Source organism: Pelodiscus sinensis, chromosome 10 (genome assembly GCF_049634645.1).
Source record: "Pelodiscus sinensis isolate JC-2024 chromosome 10, ASM4963464v1, whole genome shotgun sequence".
In the NCBI taxonomy this organism is placed as follows: Eukaryota; Metazoa; Chordata; order Testudines; family Trionychidae; genus Pelodiscus; species Pelodiscus sinensis.
Genome location: NC_134720.1, coordinates 11,395,163 through 11,416,543, shown reverse-complemented (window position 1 = coordinate 11,416,543; position 21,381 = coordinate 11,395,163). Strand labels below are relative to the sequence as shown.

The 21,381-nt window shown below is 43.0% G+C and overlaps 2 protein-coding genes across 4 annotated transcripts in view; both read left to right on the top strand.

Annotated features, from left to right (window-relative positions):
• The window catches only part of NMNAT3 (nicotinamide nucleotide adenylyltransferase 3), an 84,297-nt gene extending 79,253 nt beyond the window's left edge, over window positions 1-5,044 (top strand). For 2 of the 3 annotated variants that reach the window (XM_025185609.2, XM_006124986.4), the window contains one exon: window positions 3,395-5,044. In XM_025185609.2, the coding sequence (XP_025041394.1) occupies window positions 3,395-3,741 (347 nt within the window). In that variant the 3' untranslated portion in view covers window positions 3,742-5,044. The remainder of the gene's footprint in view (window positions 1-3,394) is intronic. The other variant, XM_025185610.2, reaches the window with a different exon arrangement.
• Window positions 5,045-11,384: 6,340 nt separating this feature from the next.
• Window positions 11,385-21,381, top strand: part of RBP1 (retinol binding protein 1) — a 38,002-nt gene continuing 28,005 nt past the window's right edge. The window contains exons 1-2 of the mRNA XM_006124988.4: window positions 11,385-12,076; window positions 12,734-12,912. Of these exons, the coding sequence (XP_006125050.1) occupies window positions 12,004-12,076; window positions 12,734-12,912 (252 nt within the window). The 5' untranslated portion in view covers window positions 11,385-12,003. The remainder of the gene's footprint in view (window positions 12,077-12,733; window positions 12,913-21,381) is intronic.

Genomic DNA, 21,381 nt, shown 5'->3' with positions numbered 1-21,381 from the left:
TAGACATAAGAGGACATTTTAGTTTTCGAAAGAGGGATGTAGTCTAGACATAACATACATGTGCCCAAAGTCTAATAGCGGTACTTAAATCACATAAAATCGAGTAAGTTTCCTGACTGCCAGAATAAAGATGTTGTATTTCATGCTGGGTATTACAATATCTGCAGCCCTTACTTTCACATTAAACATGAGGTAGCTACTGGTTGCATAGAGCTAAACTTGATTGACCCTCCCTCTTTTATCTCTGTGGGCAGATTCCTAGCTCTGATTCTGTTCAACACCTGCATGATACGTGTGTATCGTTTTGCTGTTATTCTTTTTTCTTTGTAATATTGTAGATCACCTTTTAAATGCTTTGGGTCCATTTTACCCAGGTGAATGCTATGAGGTTGCAAGTTATCAGGTTACGTGGCTCTGATAACGCTGATCAAGAATTTTTTATTTTGGAAATTTAACTCACAAATGGCAAGAATGTTCTGAATATTTTTAGCTCGCGTAGCACATAGACATTGATACCCCCAAATCCTAAAAAGGGTCTGACAGCATTACTGTCCCCATTCCCTTGGGCATATTTCCACAGGGTAAGTTACTTGAAGGTCTATCTGGGGCTCCATAAAAGCCATCAATGAAGATTCCTTAGAAATGTGCTGAATCAACTTATCTCTTAGTTTGCCTGCCCTGATCCCTTCTATGCTGTCAGTGCTCACTTTTTGTTCTGCACCTTTCTTGGAGGATCAGGTGTTCCAGAGGGATTGTACAGATATACCCCGGCTTCTTTAACATTGAAGAGAAACCTCTTTTGCTCTATGGGCCGATGTAAAAGTATTAATTAGTACTTATAGCTCTTTTCATCTTAAGAATAATGCATATTAGCTCTATGTAAGAGTGATGCAGTAAACCTCTGTGTAAAGTTTTCCTTGAAAGTATGTTTTTTAAGAACAACTAAAAATTGCATAGAAAATAAAACAAGTTCAAAGAACATTATTAAAGTTACAAAGTCAATGATTTAGAAGTTACAAAATGTCATAGTTAATGTTCCTGGTGCAACCTAAATTTGATATAATCTTTAATAGTCACATTTATATACAGGACAATGGCCTCATTTTGTGCATTTGGTGGATCTGCTCTGGGAATGAGTCAAAATTGTATAGTGAAGGAGACTTGTCTGTCACACCCCTGCTTCATTTATTTTGGAAGTTGGAAGATATGTAGAGATTGAGGTAGAAGGTTATTGGAAGCGAAAGGATGATCTCATGGTTAAGGCAGCTGAATGCTGCTCTGGATAATTAAATTCTATCCCTGTCTCTCTATGCTGGGGCAACTGAAGAGAGCTTGCGCAGAACCGTGGCCAATCAGGGAGAAGCTTTTAAAGAACTAATCGGGGTGTAGCTTGCTGGGGCAGCCATGTATATAGGGAGCTATCTGGCAGAAAGAGTGGGTTAGGCCCTGACCAGGGAAGATACAGGACCAGTTCCCAGAGAGGCACCTTTGCTAGAGCAGTGCTGGGCAGGCTCAGCAGGGCTAGCAAGGGAGGCTCCTGCCTGAGACCTGCCAGGCTGCTGGCCTGGCCACTAGGGCCAGGAGGGTACAAAGGGTCATAAGGGAAGTGGCTCAAGGAATAGAAGGCAGTGGAGGGGAGTACAGGAGGGCAGGACAAGACTGCCACCAGCAGGCCCCTGGGTTGGAACCCAGAGTAGTGGGTGGGCCTGGGTCCCACCTTTCCCCTCGCACAGAGTCTAGCCACCAATATTTTGAGTCCTGGAAGGACTTTGGTTTACCCCTGAAGTGAGGGACTAGACTTGGAGGCCACAGTCAGCCACCATGGTGGCAGAGACACCAGACTGCTGATAAACCCCTGGAAGGGGGACAGGAGACAACTGTAGTGGGCCCTGCCGGAGGGCACTGTCCTGAGGAGGACACCATGATCTGAGAACAACTCAGGTCCAGAGTCCGACAGTGGACAGAGTGCAGTGACAGGGGAGACACCAGCCAAAGGGAAGCGCCCTACTATCCAGTGCTACTGGTAGGAGGCACCATAGTGGTGAGTCGAGCCCCATGACACACGATGGAGAATGTGTGCATGTGTGGCCTCTCTCCTCCCTATACAAGGCGGCTGTTCTACAGAATCTGGTCTTTAGGCCATGCTGCCCCGAGACCAAAGGAGCTATTTTATAAATTCTGCCCATTAGGTCACACTGAGAGATTGGAGAAACTGTGGATGGAGGATATACAAATGGCCATGTATTGGAAGGCCTGGGCAGCCCAGCGTGCTGAGCAGCAAAGGGGACTATTCTGGCTGCTCTGGGGGTGGGAATCCAGACCTCATAGGAAACCAGGCACCAAGGGCAGGAGGCCAGTACCTTGAAATAGAAACTGCTGAGAGACATTTGCGTGAGAGACATTTGCAAATGGAGTGCCCCTACTGGGATGAGGTGTGGAGACCCACCCCACCCAAGCAAGTAAAACAGTGGGCAAGCACCCCCTATGAAGGTAATAGGAGGGCCCCAAACATGTTGGGCCTGTAGAGAGCCTGGGCACAGGAAGAGGGGGTGCCCTAAGGCAGTATTTCTCAACCTTTTTTTTATAAAGTACCCCTTTTTAAAATAAAAGTATAAGTACACCCGGTACCTACAGTTTTCAAACGCACAAAAATTTTTTCTACTGTTGCAACACGTTTGTTTAAACAACTTAATCATAGCCACATGGATGATGTAATTTTTGGGTATAAAAAGCACACAATAAAAAAAACCCTGTAAAATTTAAAACAAAATTCAGTTTTCTTCAAATTTCAGTTATGTTGACACACACCCCAGACTTCTCTCGAGTACCCCAAGGTATTCTGGTTGAGAAACACTGCCCAAAGGGGACCTTCAAGGCCCTGGCTAGCACTGAAGGAAGGGCTAAGGCACACACAGATGCTAGGAGAGCCTTGGCAAACAGAAGGCACGAGGTGCTTCTACATGGGGCCAAATTTCGGAAAAAACTCCTCTTTTGGAACATCCCTTATTCCTTTCACCGAGAGGAATACAAGGATGCCAAAAGAACACGTCCGCTTTTTCGGAAACTGTTCCAAAAAAGTGGATATGTTCCTTGGACACAGCAAAGCTTTTCCGGGACACCTCTGGTTTGCGTGTAGACATAGCCAAAGTGTGTGTGTGTGGGGGGGGGGGGGGGGCAACCTTAATGCTGAATTTCTTGGTCTTTTCATTTTTTTAAAAAAAGGTTCATATTAAATCCTTGCTCTTTTTCCAAGCAGAGTATTTCATGTAACATTTCAAAAGTCATTTAGATAAAATACCAGAAATAAATGAAACAATAACCTTATCCAATCAATTTTTTTTTTTTCATCTTTAGGAAGGATCTTTAAAAGTTCCATTTGTTTTTGCTTTTCCAGTTTCCCCAGAGTTAAAGCTGCTTTGTGGAGCTGACATTCTGAAGACATTTAGTACACCTAATCTCTGGAAGGAGGAGCATATTAAAGAAATAGTAGAAAAGTTTGGTTTGGTTTGTATTAGCCGTGCTGGCTCTGACCCTGTTCAGTACATCAGTGAATCTAATCTTCTGACTCGATTCCAGCACAATATCCACTTGGTCACAGAATGGATTCAGAATGAAATCAGTGCTACACATGTACGACATGCCTTACGCAAAGGACTAAGTGTGAAGTATCTCATTCCAGATTCTGTCATTTCCTATATTAAACACAATCATATTTACACAGAAGAGAGTGAGAGGGTTTAACTTCAACTTCAGATACTACACAACACAGTGATAAACACATTAAGTGACTGATGTCTGTATTCCAACAACTGGGAAGAAGACAACGGCATTTACTTTTGGAAAATCCCTGTAAAATTCGCAATCTTTGTGTATGGAAGAAAGTGAAGTATGTAGTAGGGAGCTGAAGTCAGCCGTGCTTCTGAAAGTTTGTAGTATAATTCAGCAAAGTTTTTATGTTACTGACTTTGTACTGAACTCCTAGTTTCCTAAGCTGTTAGGTGCAAAGGGCTATTAGTTTTAAGATCTCCATGAAGCATTAATTAAAGAACAATCTAATAGCTGACTTCTTACACTTCTTCTGTTTTAAACACAAATATTAAAATGTTTAATAAATGTAGAAGTATTCTTGTGGTGATCTAAATAAGATCAGTGGCTTTCTTGAATTATAATCTTCTAATACCAGAAACTGTTTCAGTTTGAAAGTGTCTTGGCAATTTGCAGGCAGTGAGAATAAAATTATATCATATTTCTTTCTAAGGAATATTTTCAATAAACTGCAAAAATGTATAGTTATTGCCACATTTTTACCTTATACAAACCTGACACACAAATGAATGAACTGTATGATTTCATACAGTTCAGTTTTGTGTGTATATATATTAGTAAGTCAGAAATAAAGCCATCATTCAGGAAAGCACTTATGCGTATCCCGTTAATTTCAACTCATAATGAGAAGTTTAAAGAGGGTTCTTTTCTTCCCTCCTGAGCCCAGTATATGCTAGTCCAGCATAATCTAGAGCAGCTGGCTGTCAAAAATCTGAAGCTGTTGATATGGCAGCCCAGCTACAAGGGAGCCCCAGCCATACCCCCTATGTCAACATCAAGCAGCACTGGAGATTCTCCACTGTCTCTCTCTGCATTCAGGTGAGAATATCTAAAACACTGGATTCTACTGTTCTTGTTTTTTTCCTTCCTGCAGGAATAGCCCATAGAGATGTCTCTGCACTTTGGAAGCCTAGTAATGCCAACCAATGTTTTGAAACATTTTGTTAATAATTTATGGGAAGTGGTGAAATTTATCTGCCGCTTTCCCTCAAGTAATCTTTGAGTTTTCCCAACTCAGCAGTTTGTAGATGTCCTGTATAAAATCATACAAATTCAATACAATGATTGTTCACAGTGCATGCTCTTCTAGTGTCATGGGATTCTTTTTAACAATGAGATTGTGTATTGCATTGGCTTTCATAGACCACACATGCTGCATTCTATTTTGCGTGTAATCCTTAGGAGTTTGCAATAAAAGAGGATATTTTCCAAAAATCTATTTTCTCTGTGTCTGATATGAGAGAGCCTAATTCAAGCCATGTCCTCAGAATTACTGAACAGCTCATAGTTGAGAAAATACTTTTAAGGGAAACAACTAAAAACACCCAAATGTAATATCAACTGCTGGTAGAATCAGATATTGTTGATTATTAAATGTGTTTCAGTGGTCAAGTGGTTATATATATTTTGAATGGCAGCAACATTTGGAGTGCCAGACACAATTACATAACTGATACAGTAGCTATATACTATGTTGATAGGCATCTCATCTCATAAGTAAATCTGATGTAATTTGAAAGGGATAATTTTTTACCCAAAATGATGGGTTAATCCTGTGATCTCCAGCCTTTTCCACACAATCACTTTGAGTTTAAGTGCAAACCCTTGTCCCGCTTCCTTCCTGTGCCTTCTTTGAGGCCCTGCCCCTCCTCCACCCCCTCTCCGAAGCCTCACCCTCCTCACTCCATCCCAATTCCTCCTCCATCTTCACTCACTTTCATCAGGCTGGATTAGGAGTTTGGGGTGCAGGCTTTGGTCTTGGGACAAGGAGTTTCGAGTGTAGGAGGGGCTCCGGGCTTAATCCAGGAAAGAGGATTGGAGTGCAGAAGGAGTTTCAGGGTGCAAGCTCTGGGAAGGAGTTTGGGTGCAGGGAGACTTATGTCTGGGGCAGGAGGTTGAGTGCAGGAGGAGGTTCTGTGCTGGGACGGGTTCAGGAAGCAGGCTCTGGCTGGGCACCATTTAACTGAGACTGCTTCTGTGTGATGGAGCAGTGGAGTTAAGTAAGGCTTACTGCTGCCCTGGCCCTGTACCACTCCTGAAAGTAGTTGGCATATGCAGCAATGGTACCATGTGCTGCCCTTCATCTACAGGCCCTGAGCCCACAGCTTCTACTGGGCATATTTCCCCATTACTGATCAATAGGAGCTGCACGAGTGGTGTTTGCAGGCAAGGACAACAGGAGTTCCCCTCTCTTCCTTTCTCAGGGGCTGCAGGAACATGCCAGCCACATCCAGGAGCAGCAATTCCCACAGGGATAATTACTCCAACAGGTTAGGCATTTTAGAACTCAAATTAGAATTAAATGTAAGCATAAAGGAAAAATGAAAATTATGAAATGCACAGACAAGTCAAAAACCCAAAATAACCCACTTTGCGAGCAGCAACAGAAATAACCCCCCACGTATGTGTTGGGTTGGGAGATGAGAGAGAAGAACAGTGTGTGTTTGTGAGAATGACACACACAGTGGGTCAGAATGTCAGAAATGTGCATTGCCAAGCTCCCTCCGTCACCTTCTTTCTGTGTGGAGATGGGGTACAAGAGTGGGGGAAGGAGACACATTCTGACATCAGCACCTTCCCATCTCCATCCCATGCCCTGCACAGCAAGTAGAAGGCTCCCAAGGGGCCAGCTCCAAGGCAGAGGGCAGAATAGCATGACAGTGGGTGGAAGGGCAACTGAAGTGCCAGCCCTTGATGGCTTCCCGGCCAAACCAGTCAGGATCACCTGTCAAAGGCTCCAAGATCTACTGGTAGATCCCAATCTACTGGTTGGTGACCACTGGGTTATTCCATGGAGACTTGAAAGACAGAGCAGTAGAGGCTCAACTAAAATTGTCCCCCAAATTAAAAAAAAACAGAATGAAAAAAGTGCCACCATGACTAAACAATAAAGTAAAAGAGGCAATTAAAAACAAAAAGGCATTCTTTAAAAGGCGGAAGTTAAATCCTAGTGAGTAAAATAGAAAGAAGCATAAACTCTGGCAAATTAAATCTAAAAATATGATTAGGAGGGCCAAAAAAGAATTTGAAGAACCTCTAGCCCCAGGGCTACTCAACTTCGGAAGCCCGGGGGGGCCACAATGATACTCAAAGTACATGCTGAGGGCTGCAACTTAAGTGTAGTTGCATATACATACAAATATATATGAAAATATATGCAAGTAGCTTCTTTCACAGTGACAGGCATGAATACAAAAATTAAGGCAAGACTACACATAACACAGGTCCCATTTAAGTCAGTTCTGTTGATATCAATAAAATGCAATAGTTACCCGATTTCCATCCATATGACAGCGCTTTTAATGAGCAATGCAGTCCAGGAATTTAACTACTAAAACGCATATCAACAGAACACCATTATACTTGACTGCTTTTTTGTTTCAGCTCCCAGCTGCGTGTTGAGCCCCACATAAACCCAAACTGTACCGCGGGCTGCAAACAAAGGGGCTGTGGGCCACATGTGGTCTTTGGGCCACTTGTTGAGTAGCCCTGCTCTAGCCAAAGACTCAACAAGTAACAGAAGTTGTTTTAAGTACATTAGAATCAGGAAGCCACTGGTGGATTAACAATAAAGCTATTGCAGAGAAATTAATGAATTCTTTGCATTGGTTTTCATGGCTGAGAATGTGAGGGAGATTCCCAAAGCTGAGCCATTCTTTTTAGGTGACAAATCTGAGGAACAGATTGAGGTGTCATTAGAGAAGGTTTTGGAACTAAATAATAAATCACCAGGACCCAGATGGTAGTCACTCACAAGTTCTGAAGGAACTCAGATGTGAAATTGCAGAACTATTAACTGTAGTTTGTAATCTATACTTTAAACTAATTTCTGTACAAAAGGACTAGAGGATAACGTGACACCAATTTTTAAAAAGGTCTGCAGAGATAATCCCAGCAATTAAAGGCTTATAAGCAGGTCTCACTGGCAAACTAGTTGATAAAGAGAAAAACAAAATTGTCAGAAACACAGATTAACATAATTTGGGGGGGGGGATCAACATGGCTTTTGTATAGTTAAATTATGCCTTGCAAATCTACTAGAATTCTTTGAGTGGATCAATAAACGTGGACAAGGACGATTCGGTAGATATAGTGTACTTAGATTTTAGAAAGTCTTTGAAAAGTTCCTCCACCAAAAGCTCTTAAAATAAGGTGTCATGGTATAAGAGGGTAGAAATAAATGCTCAGTTCAAAATAGAGAGAGAGAAATAGTGGTGTTCCCCAGGAGCCTGTCCTTCAGTCCTATTCAACGTGCTCATAAATGATCTGGAGAAAAGGGTAAACAGTGAGGGGGCAAAAACATGACTGCTTTGTAGAGAAAGAAAATATGGAAGTATTATTTACTCCTAATACCACAAGAACTAGGGATCGCTGAATGAAATCAATAGGCAGCAGGTTTAAAACAAACCAAAGGAAATATTTTTTCCGCACAACACAGTCAGCCTGTGGAACTCCTTGCCAAAAGATGTTGTACAGGCCAAGGGTTCAAAAAGAACCTAGATATGTTCAGGGAGGAAATGTCCATCAGTAGCTATTAGCTAGGATGGGCAGAGATGGTGTCTCTTGCCTCTATTTGCCAGAAGCTGGGAATGGACAACAGATGATGGATGACTTGATAATTACCTGTTCTATTCATTCCCTCTAGGACACCTGGCATTGGCCACTCTCAGCAGACAGGATACTGGGCTCTGACCCAGTATGGCCATTCTTATGTTCTTATAGCTTAGTATAATTGTGCAACTAGAACTGTACTGTTTGTATGATGAATAATGCAGTAAAAGTAGTTAAGATGCCTGCTGAGTAGCTGTTTCTTAAATGTTACAGTGGAGCTGGCAAACCATTCAAATGCATTCCTCCATGTGTTGGCCCAATATCTTTCAGATCCAGTCACATTCAGCTTTCACGTAGAAGACTCCACAAAGGAAGGGAGAGAGGAACTGTATAAGCTACACTCAAAAGTAGTCTCGGAGGGTATGTCTACACTACCCCGCTAGTTCAAACTAGCGGGGGTAATGTAGTCATCCGCACTTGCAAATGAAGCCCGGGATTTGAATTTCCCGGGCTTCATTTGCATGAAGCCAGCCGGCGCCATTTTTAAATGCCGGCTAGTTCGGACTCCGTGCCGCGCGGCTACATGCGGCACGGACTAGCTAGTTCAGATTAGGCTTCTAATCTGAACTAGCTGTACGCCTCGTGGATTAGGAAGCCTAATCCGAACTATCTAGTCCCTGCCGCGTGTAGCCGCGCAGCACGGAGTCCGAACTAGCCGGCATTTAAAAATGGCGCCGGCCGGCTTCATGCAAATGAAGCCTGGGAAATTCAAATCCCGGGCTTCATTTGCAAGTGCGGATGACTACATTACCCCCGCTAGTTCGAACTAGCGGGGTAGTGTAGGCATACCGTGAGCTGCATGCCTTTGCCTGTGTTTCAGTGATATGATTAATTTCCATATTTACATAATCTGAATTGACAAGCTTATAAATGTATGACCTTTGGCTGTTGACATGATCTACAAGATTCAGTACAGTTAATATGTTATACTTACAGTAAAGTTTGGTACGTACCACAGGAATCCGGCTGGACATGTCACCTAGTTTATTAGTTCCACTCTTTGCAGCATACCTTTTGCAACATGAGTCAAGAGAAAGGATCAAAGGAGACATTTGCCATGTTGTTTGCATCTGATTTCAGATGCTAGTTTCCCCATCCCAAAATCAGATGACTACAGCCCTTTGTGTGTGAGTTGCAAGATTGAGTCATGTAGCTGGAGCATAAATGTCACCCTGTTGCATCAAGATGTTATGCACAATTATTAAATTGAAGTTACTCCACATACATCATTTCTGAAGATCCAAGAGTATATTCATTTGTTATCAGTGAACTTCAAATGCCTGATGGATCATGAATGATGTCAACCTGATTGCTCTTCCCACCATTGCATTAGGAACATACTAATATAGTATTTGCAATACCAAGTCATGTCACATTGATACAGCAAATCTGTTTGTAATGTAAGGAAACAACTTTTACATGATGCTTTCCTGGTGACATTCCACCCTTTCCTTATAATCCACTTAGATTATCAGACAATGTTGTATATGTAGGGAAAACATTCCTTCCTGGACGAGTGGAGATTTAGTTTCTGTCCAGAAGCATGAGATTTAATTATCTATCTCAGCTTGCACAATTACAAATGGTATCCTTGGTCATCAGATTCTTAAGCTCCTTTTAAAAGCTAACTATGCTTTTATAAACTCTTGCATTAGCGGATATCACTGGCAGGTTACTGCTTGTGTGAAATGTTTTGTTTGCTTTTAAATTGACAGCCAGAACCTATCACAAAGGGTACGTCTAGACTACAGGGTTTTGTCGACAGAAGTTTTGTCGACAGATACTGTCGACAAAGCTCCTGTCAACAAAGAGTGTCTAGACTACATTCAGTTCTGTCAACAAAGCAAGGTGCTTTGTTGACGTAACAGTGTGGATGCAAAGGACAGTTTAGATGCAATAATGCCTTCTATCGACAGAACTCTGTCGACAAAAGGCGTTATTCGTTGTAAAATGAGGTTTACCAGTGTCGACAAAACTGCTGAGTTCTGTCGACGTTATGTCGACAGAACTCAGCGGTAGTGTAGACTCAGGTTTAGTTTTGTCGACAAAAGTCCACTTTTGTTGACAAAACCCTGTAGTCTAGACACACCCTAAGTGTAGGAAGATTCTACAGTCTCAGGCTACTGCCTTCAAGCAATGATATATTACTGTTGTATAATCACTTGCTCATTTCAGCAATATTTAATGTCTCCTGAAATGCTTCTTGCTCCAATGTCTGAACATTGTTTGCATTCCCTTAACTAATAGCAGTCTCTGATTAATAAAGACATGCAGCACTGATGAAGACATAAAGTAACTAGAATTGGCTATTACTCCCTAATAATAACCTCTGCTGAATAATTACTGGCTTTTCCTGAGACATCAATTAACCAACCAGTCAATATTTGCTGGCAATACTGCTCACATGGAAGATAACTATATAATCATGGCTTATAACTGAACTCTTAAACCAAAACACAATTACTTTCACTGGTAGAGCTTGTGTGATCCTCTTCTGAGCAGAAGAGATAAAAGCACTGAAAATATTCTCAAATACTACAAAAAAACAAGTATCAAAAGGGGTAGCCATGTTAGTCTGAATCTGCAAAAACGGCAAGGAGTCCTGTGGCACCTTATAGACTAACTGAAGTGTAGGAGCATAAGCTTTCGTGGGCAAAGACCCACTTCGTCAGATGCACGTAGTGGAAATTTCCAGAGGCAGGTATAAATATGCAGGCTAGAAACAGGCTGGAGATGACGAGGTGGATCCACCAGCTACTAGAAGTGGGCCTCATCCTCCTTGATTGGATCCACCTCGTCATCTCCAGCCTGATTCTGGCCTGCATATTTATACCTGCCCTCTGGAAATTTCCACTACATGCATCTGACGAAGTGGGTCTTTGCCCACGAAAGCTTATGCTCCAACACTTCAGTTAGTCTATAAGGTGCCACAGGACTCCTCGCCGCTTTTCCAAAAGAACAGGATTTCAGTTGTCTGCAGAAGCCACCCAACATGTCCACTATAGCCAACTACCTGCTGTAGCATCCATCCCCATGCTCTAAACCAGCCATTTTATTTTCTAAGCATCATAAAAGAGGAGTAGTAATGTAGTTAAAATGGATACCCAGATAATCAGTGGCCTTACAGCCATTGTATAGAAGAAACAAAATGCAGGACAATGTAGCACTTTAAAGACTAACAAGATGGTTTATTAGATGATGAGCTTTTGTGAGCCAGACCCACTTCCTCAGATCAAAAAGTGCTACATAGTCCTGTATTTTGTTTCAGCTACACCAGACTAACACGGCTATATTTCTATCATTGTATAGAAGGTACATGTTCCATTCCATTTAAATGAAGCCATCCTGCTGTCATTATAAATCTAAAAGGTTCAGCTTTGTGGAAGGATTTAATGGTAACCCGTTAGCAGTAATCGGATTAGAGGGGCTCGTATAATTGCAAGGTCTGAAGAACACATAAAAGAAAACAGAGTTCAGACTTGCCACAGAGGACAGGCATTGAGCTGTGTGGTGTAGAATCAGCACATTATTCTCAGGCATTGGTTTTGGCTATCACATTCACCAGAAATGCCTGCAGATTTCAATGGTTATTGGAAAATGCTTAGCAATGACAATTTTGAGGAGTATCTGAAAGCACTGGGTAAGATTCCTTTCATATTTTTTTAGTAAATAATAATATGCCACCTACCTTAGTCTTGAGTTGGATTTGATTTCTTCTGGGACTGTCACAGGCTCAGCCAAAATTTTAATGCATTCTTAAGAATACTTTCTTTTAAAAAAAAGATTACTTTGTCTTAAGCAAAGTTTTGTTTGATTTTACACAGTCTGTTTTCTTTTTATCTTACTGCCAGTAATCTATGGAGAGATTCAACTACAGGATTTTAAAAGACAAAGTTATTTTCTCAAAATTTACAAAAAACTCAAGAAGAGAAAACAAGTGTATCCAGGTGCAAACAAAATGTACTCTGTGTAAAAGTTTGTGTGTATGCGATTGGCAGGGAAACATGCACAATGCTTGTTTCTCCAAAAGTAGCATTGTTGGATAATGAGAGTGAATTAGTAGGAATTTGTAATGTTTCCTTTCTTGTGTTTGTTTAGAAGTATGTTTGTTGTATTAACAAATTTAAAGATTACAAGGTTTTTTGCAAGTAAGCAAATTAACATACTTGTAATGAACTTTTGTAAAACAGCCAGTGAACTATTTGCTTGTGTTTTGGGCCATCCCAATCCTCTAAAGATTTGTATTGTTGTAGATTTGTGGCTTTACTGCAAATCTTTTTTTCTGTTTTGTTTTCAGATGTAAACATTGCTGTGAGAAAAATTGCCAACTTGCTAAAACCTGACAAAGAAATCATTCAGAATGGAGATCATATGATCATTAAAACGCTAAGCACATTTAGAAACTACATCATGGAATTTGATGTAGGAAAAGAGTTTGAAGAGGATTTAGCTGGGGTGGATGATCGCAAATGCATGGTAAGAATTAGAACTGTTACTATTACATGACAAAAAGATTAGAAATAATTAGTAATAATCCTAGTTCTTTCAGTGGGATGTAAAGGCAAGTCATTTTTATGTGATTGTTCTTACAATTTTTATTTGTGTATTTGACAGCTTCATTTAGACAAGGCTGCAGACTGTTTTTAGCTTGTCTTTACAATAAAGGACTGTTAATGTTAAATGTGAAGCTATTTCTTTTATTAAAGAACTGGCACTAAGGTTTAAATTGTCTCCAGAACAAAGTAATTCTATAGTTATCTTTGTTATTCAAAAAGTCAGTTAGTGCCAAATTCTACCACCCTTACACTGAGCAGTGTTTACTGCTGAAGAAACCCAGTTAATTTTGGTGAAGTAATTTACAACTTGATATGAGCAAGAGTGATGGGACCCCTAATATTTAGGAACTGGTGCTTTTCTTGTCCTCTCTTTTTTTTTTTTTTCCTATCTTCCACCCTTCTGTGCAATTGTAAGCCTGTACGCAGGATTTTCTGTAGGGAGTGCTTTTTTTGAAAATGTGGACTGCAAGGGTGTGAACCCACCCCCCATCCTGTGACCTCTCACAGCACTGTATGTAACTGCTACCTGTAGGACTGTGCTATTTCTGGTAGCAGTATCTTAAAGGAGCAGTTCCTTATGATCATATAAATCAGAAACTGTTACCAGTAGCATATTGCTTCAGGGAGCAGTTCTATACAAAAATGTTTCTTCCCTCTGGTTTCTGGATTCTGAATTTTTGCACATTTCCCTCACTGAAGCAAAGAGTACTGAAGGCTTAGCCCTTTATTCCCTTTCACCGGATTTCGTAAACCTTCCTTTTCCTGCCATTGCTGGACCAAATGTAAACTTCTCCATCCTGAGTCAGAGAAGAATCAGTCATAGAGATGGCGAGCTTTTTTATAGAATGGCTTCCCTGCTAACATCCAGTCTTTGACTCAGCTAAATAGCTTGATATTCTTGAGCCTTTTTTGCTAATTGGTGTAACTGGTCACGAACTACCTCTTGCCAGAGACAATATTTTGTAAAAGCTTACAAGGGAGATCTCCGTAAGATTTGCTCTAGTTTTGTTTTCTGAAATGGATGTGCTAAGTGTGCTGTAGAGTAGGGAAACTCTCCACTGTTGACCATGTTATACTTACATATGTTATACTGATGACATGTATTATCCACACCATATATATACTAAACATTAATCACAAATATTATTAAGCTTAAATATAGCAATAATGGAGTCTAAATTCTCTTTATAATACTCTTGTTCACTTATGCTAAACATTACATAATACTTTGTATAGCTGAAGTATCCTATGGCTTATATAGATAGGAAAGCTGTCAGGATATGGGCATATGATTATTTTATTATAGCAATAGAATGGGCATTACCCTTACAAACTAACTGCTCAAGACAGGTTTGGGAGGTGTCTTTACTCCCTGAAACGGGTGTGTTCCTCACAAAAATAAGGTGTACATGATGATACCAGAAAAATAAGGTAGGAAGCTAATCAGTTAAATCTAGTTTCAGATGACATACACAGTACCTTTTACTAGTAAACAGGGAAGGGATAAAAAGATGGCTTTAGGAATGCAACTTTGGGAGCACACCTGCAGAAGGTGAATGTAACAATGCTGCATGAAACAGCTTCATGGAAAATGGTATCATCCATACAGAATCCTTTCCCTGAACTGTGTTTTTTACTGGCCTGTAGCAATAAATCTGATGCATTGGTTATGGCCTACCGCATCTGGCCCCCAAGGCTCAGAGCTTCCCCCTCCCCCCCCAGCATTGCGGAGCCCACACTGGTGTTCCATCCCTCCATGGGGCTGGAGCACACAAAATCTACTAGTGGACCCTGATTCCTCCTTCCTTCCACACTGACGTGAGCTGGGAAGGTGAGTAAGGCTTCACCTCCCAAACAGATGCTGCATCTTGCATGCTCCCCCTGTATGCTGGGTGGGTTTGTGAATTGAGTATTGTGAAAGAAGGATGGTTCAAAGGTTACAACACTGGACTGCAACTTGAGATAACAGACTCCATATAGCACCTTGGGCAAGTCATTGAATTGCCCTGTGTCTCAGTTTCTCATCCATAGTCTGGGGGTAATACCTCCTTTTCTCACAGTCTAAACAGACAAGGCAAGGAATGGAAGTTCTTCAGGGCTGACACTCTCTTACTATGAGATGTTTGCTGGGATCTTTTGACATCTTGTTAGTACTGTTAGTAAATTATAATACAAGCATAATCAGGCCTCGTATGAGGCCTGCACGGAAAAACCAAAATGAGTTTATTGCTGATTTAATCTGGTCTTGCCCTCTGGATCTCTTTTGCATGCAACCTCTGTTATGCTGTGCCATGATAATTTTTAGGACCACTTATTGGACATCCTCCATCATGACTGCAGTAGTAATTCCTAAACAGACAGGAACAGCAGTCACTTGGACATCTTACAAACAGGGAGGAATTAATAGGGGAAGTAGATGTTATTGGCAACCAGGGCAGCAGTGATCATATTTCAGGATCCTGATCAAAGGAAGAAAGGAGAGCAGCAAAATACAGACCCAGAACTTCAGAAAGCAGTTAGCAAGGGATGTGAAGGGTAACAAAGGTTTCCACAGGCATGTTAGCAATAAGAAGGTGATCAGGGAAGGTGTGGGAACCTCACTGAATGGGGGAGATAACCTATTGATAGATGATGTGGGAAAAGCTGAAGTACTCAATGCTTTCTTTGCCTCTGTCTTCACAGACGAGGTCAGCTCCCCAGACTGCTGCACTACACAAAGCAGTATGGGAAGGAAGTGGGCTGCCCTTAGTGGAGAAAAAACAGATTAAGAACTATTTAGAAAAGCTGAAGATACACAAATCCAGATCTAATGCATCCAAGGCCATAGGTGGCGAGTTATATGGGCTCGTGGTGCCCCGTGCTCCACCAATATTCAGAACCGGGGCCCTGCTCCATAATATGGAGCGTGCCCCAGCCCCCACCGCTCAGGAGACTGTGACGAGTGGGGCCAGCTGGCCTCCATGCTGCGGGGAGGCTCCTTTACCTCCTGGGGGTGGGGATCGAGCAGCCCCGTGTGTGAGCTGCTCGTAGGCAGGTCCGCCCCAGCCACATACCTGCATACCTGCTGCAGGGAATCACGGTGATGGTGGTGCTGGAGCAGACTGACTTCTCACCCTGCCATGACCCTAGTGATTTCCCAGCTGCTTAGGGTTATCTGCCACTTCTCATCTCCAGACGACTATCAGTTCCTGATCCTTTCTCCCCCAGAGAGGTTAGTCCCCCTGCCCCCCATTGCTGCCTCCTTTTACCCCCCATCTGAACCCCGCTGGCTCCTCAGGGGGGATTATTCCTGAGATGCCCCTGCTCAGTGTTCTTCCTTCCCCAAGGAATTATCACCCCTCCTGTCCCTGTTGCAATCCGCATTGAGATGGGGGGTGGGGGTTGGTACAAGAGGGTGGGTTGTAATAGCCACAGGGCTGTCACCCCACTAGGTTTTATATTCAAACTACAGGCTGGGGGGGAGAGTAGGGGGATAGACATGGGGGGAAGTAGGGGGATATATGGTAGAGTTAGGGCTGCAGTGTGTGTGTGCCAGGAGGACCCCAGTGTATGTGTATGAACTGATGCTGCAGTAACACGATTAAAACAAGTTTGTTTAATAATGTAGGAATAAGGGCAATCCTGTATGTGTGGCTTCCACTTGAGTCTGAACATGCACCTCTATGACCAGTTGCTGCTGTACATGGTGATTTTTGGATGGTAATTCCACTTTCTTCTCAGTTGTGCGGTTTTAGGATCCAGGATTACATCTGTTAAATTTCCCTTGAAAGAGGAAGGCACCAAGGGACAGGGTGCAGGGGAGACAATGAGGAAAAAGGCAGGAGGGGAGGAGGACAAGGTGGGAGGAGGACAGGGTGATGCTGGGAGAGGAGGGGGTAAGGGCATTGGGAGCTAGAGGGGGGAGGGGGAGGTGTTGGGAGAAGGTTTGAAAGAAGGGGTGGGCATGAGAAAGGCAGGAGCAAGTCATGTGTGAGGGCACAGGGGCATAAGGGGAATGGGGGCAGTGAGTGGTGAGGGGGTAGACATGGGGGGCAGGGTAGTGCGAGAAGGGAGAGGCACCAGGAGGATCATAGAATCATAGAATCATAGAATAATAGGACTGGAAGGGACCTCAAGAGGTCATCGAGTCCAGCCCCCCGCCCTCAAGGCAGGACCAAGCTCCACCTACACCATCCCTGACAGATGTCTATCTAACCTGTTCTTAAATATCTCCAGAGAGGGAGATTCCACCACCTCCCTTGGCAATTTATTCCAATATTTGACCACCCTGACAGTTAGGAATTTTTTCCTAATGTCCAATCTAAACCTCCCCTGCTGCACTTTAAGCCCATTACTCCTTGTCCTGTCCTCAGAAACCAAGAGGAACAAATTTTCTCCTTCTTCCTTGTGACACCCTTTTAGATATTTGAAAACCGCTATCATGTCCCCCCTTAATCTTCTTTTTTCCAAACTAAACAAGCCCAGTTCATGAAGCCTGGCTTCATAGGTCATGTTCTCTAGACCTTTAATCATTCTTGTCGCTCTTCTCTGTACCCTTTCCAATTTCTCCACATCTTTCTTGAAATGTGGCGCCCAGAACTGGACACAGTACTCCAGCTGAGGCCTAACTAGTGCAGAGTAGAGCGGCAGAATGACTTCACGAGTTTTGCTTACAACACACCTGTTGATACAACCTAGAATCATATTTGCTTTTTTTGCAACAGCATCACACTGTTGACTCATATTCAACTTGTGGTCCACTATGACCCCTAGATCCCTTTCCGCCATGCTCCTTCCTAGACAGTCGCTTCCCATCTTGTATGTATGGAACTGATTGTTCCTTCCTAAGTGGAGCACTTTGCATTTCTCTTTATTAAACCTCATCCTGTTTACCTCTGACCATTTCTCTAACTTGCTAAGGTCATTTTGAATTATGTCCCTATCCTCCAAAGAAGTCGCAACCCCACCCAGTTTGGTATCATCCGCAAACTTAATAAGCGTACTCTCTATCCCAATATCTACATCATTGATGAAGATATTGAACAGTACGGGTCCCAAAACAGACCCTTGAGGAACTCCACTTGTTATCCCTTTCCAGCAGGATTTAGAACCGTTAACAACAACTCTCTGACTATGGTTATCCAGCCAATTATGCACCCACCTTATCGTGGCCCTATCTAAGTTATATTTGCCTAGTTTATCAATAAGAATATCATGCGAGACCGTATCAAATGCCTTACTAAAGTCTAGGTATATGACATCCACCGCTTCTCCCTTATCCACAAGGCTCGTTATCTTATCAAAGAAAGCTATCAGATTAGTTTGGCATGACTTGTTCTTCACAAACCCATGCTGGCTATTCCCTATCACTTTATTACCTTCCAAGTGTTTGCATAGGATTTCCTTAATTACCTGCTCCATTATCTTCCCTGGGACAGACGTTAAACTGACCGGTCTATAGTTTCCTGGGTTGTTCTTATTCCCCTTTTTATAGATGGGCACAATATTTGCCCTTTTCCAGTCTTCTGGAATCTCCCCTGTCTGCCATGATTTTTCAAAGATCATAGCTAAAGGCTCAGATACCTCCTCTATCAGCTCCTTGAGTATCCTGGGATGCATTTCATCAGGACCTGGTGACTTGCTGACATCTAACTTTCCTAAGTGACTTTTAACTTGTTCTTTGTGAATCCTATCTTCTAAACCTACCCTCTCTCTGCTTGTATTCACTACGTTAGGCACACCTCCAGACTTCTCGGTGAAGACCGAAACAAAGAAGTCATTGAATGTCAGGATGCAGGGGTAAAGGAAGTCATTGAATGTCAGGATGCAGGGGTAAAGGAAGGTGCAGGTTCCAGGGGATTCTGGCAGTGAAGCAGAAGGGAGAGACCTACAGGGGAGGGACCAGCATCAGAGGAGAGAGGCAGGGCAGGTGTGTAGAGGGAGGTGTTAGGAGAGGGGATGAGGAGAGGTAGCTCACATGATCAGAGTAGGGCTACTGGAGGAGTGGGCATGGGGGAGAGAAGGGCTGGTGGAGGGGGGCAGGTTGCAGGAGGGCTGAGGGCAGAGAGAAGGGCAGGAGCCAGGCTAGCAGGGGAGGATGAGGAGTTAGGGGGCAGAAGCCACCAGGGGAGCTGATGGAGCCATGGCAGCAGAGAGAAAAGGTAAAGGTTTATAAGATATTTATTAATAACTTGGCTGCCACGGTGGCACATCCAAACAAGCCACATGAACTCAGTACTGGTGCACAACACAAAATTGATTCTGCTCATGAGAGGAAACTCTTAGGCTATGTCTACACTGTCAGCTTCTTATGCAAGAACACATCTACACTGCCATGTGCGCACTGTGCTTTTGCCATCGTGGTCTCTTGTACAAGAAATCCCTGCAGAGTGTCCACGGTGCCCTCTTGTGCAAGAGCTTACACCTGTTAGAAAAGAGCGTAGCTTTTGAGCAAGACACCCTCTCTTACCATGCCGTACTGTAAATTTCCTTGCGCAAGGAAGAGCAGTGTGGATGCTCTGTGGGGTCTTGTGCAAGAATGGCTGTACTTGTGCAAGAAGCCACGAGTGTAGACATAGCCTTAGAGGGAACACTTCCCCCAGCCTCTCTGCCCCTGAGTTAATGTCGCACACATTGGGTTAATGCAATTGCAGGATAGTTGCATGAGGGGGGTTTGGTGGGGGCCAAACTAATCTCTGTTGGTAGGAGAATGGTGGGAAAAGTCCTTCAAGAGCAGTGACATGACACCTTTTATTTCTGGCCATGTGTCCATCTTGCCCCAAGCGTGTTACCTCCAGAGGCCTGGCTAATGGGGGTTAGGGGGTGTGGCTAATGGGGGCCAGGGGGTGTGGCTAATGGGGCAACACCAAAAATTATACAAACCTGCTGCCCATGTCCAAGGCTACTGAGGGAGTTGGCTGATGTGATTGCAGAGCCATTGGCCATTATCTTTGAAAACACGTGGCAATCAGGAGAAGTCCTGGATGATTGGGAAAAGGCAAATGTAGTGCCCATCTTTTAAAAGGAGAAGAAGGTCAATCCAGCGAACTACAGACTGGTCAGTCTCACCTCAGTCCCTGGAAAAATCATGGGGAGAAGGGGGATCCTCAAGGAATCCATTCTTAAGCACCTGTAAGAGGGGAAAGTGATCAGGAACAGTCAACATGGATTCACCAACAGCAAGTCATGCCTGACCAACCTACTGCCTTCTATGATGAGGTAATTGATTTGGTAGATATGGGAAAGGTGATGGATGAGCTGTATCTGGATTTTAGCAAAGTTTTTGATATGGTCTTCCCGGTATTCTTGGCAGCAAGTTAAGGGAATATGGATTTGATAAATGGACTGTAATGTGGATTGAAAGTTGGCTAGATTGTTTTGCTCAACAGCTAGTGATCAACACCTCAATGACTGATTAATGTTTGATATCAAGAGGAGTGCCCCAAGGCTCAGTTCTTAAACCAGTTTTCTTCAGCACCTTTATTGATGACCTAGATGAGGGGATAGATTGCACCAGCATCAAGTTTGCAGATGACACTAAGCTGGGGGAGATGATTGGGCCAAAAGAAATCTGAGGTTCAACAAGGACAAGTACAGAGTCCTGAACTTGGGATGGAAGAATCCCAAACACTGTTACAGGCTGGGGACAGAGTAGCTAAGCAGCAGTTCTGCAGAAAAGGACCTGGGGATTACAATGGATGAGAAGTTAGGTATGAGTCAGCAGAGCGCCCTTGTAGTCAAGATAGCTAATTGCATATTGGGGTGCATTAGTAGGGGCATTTCCAGCAGATTTAGAGAAGTGATTATTCCCCTTTATTCAGCACTGGTGAGGCCACATCTGGAGCGTTGCATCCAATTCTGGCCCCTCATTACAGAAAGCATGTGGATACATTGGAGAGATTCCAGTGGAGGGCAACAAAAACAATTAGAGGGCTGGAGCACGTGACTTACGTAGAGAGGCTGAGGGATTTGGGCTTATTTAATCTACAGAAGAGAAGAGTGAGATTTGATAGCAACCTTCAACTACCTGAAGGAGGTGGGGGGGTGTCCAAAAAGGATGGAGAGAGGTCCTGCTTTTAGCAGGGGCTTGGATTTGATGACCTCCTGAGGTCTCTTCCAATGGTTCTGTGATCTCTGCTGGCTTCTTGTGTCCCAAAGAGGAAAATTCTTCCTGTGGCAGATAAGGCCATTTCCTGCAATATCATTGGGAGAACTTACTGAATTAAGTTTAAGGTCCATTGTTTTAGAAGAATGGCTCATATGTGGTGTGCTCTACTTCATGGAGAGGGCTACCACCACTTCTCCAAGAACTAAAATCGGTCAGGTTCTAACCCAACCAGAGAGATACCACATCTTGGAAAGGCTCACTATGCCACAATCTCCAGAGACCAACAGCCAGAGTTTAAATTGA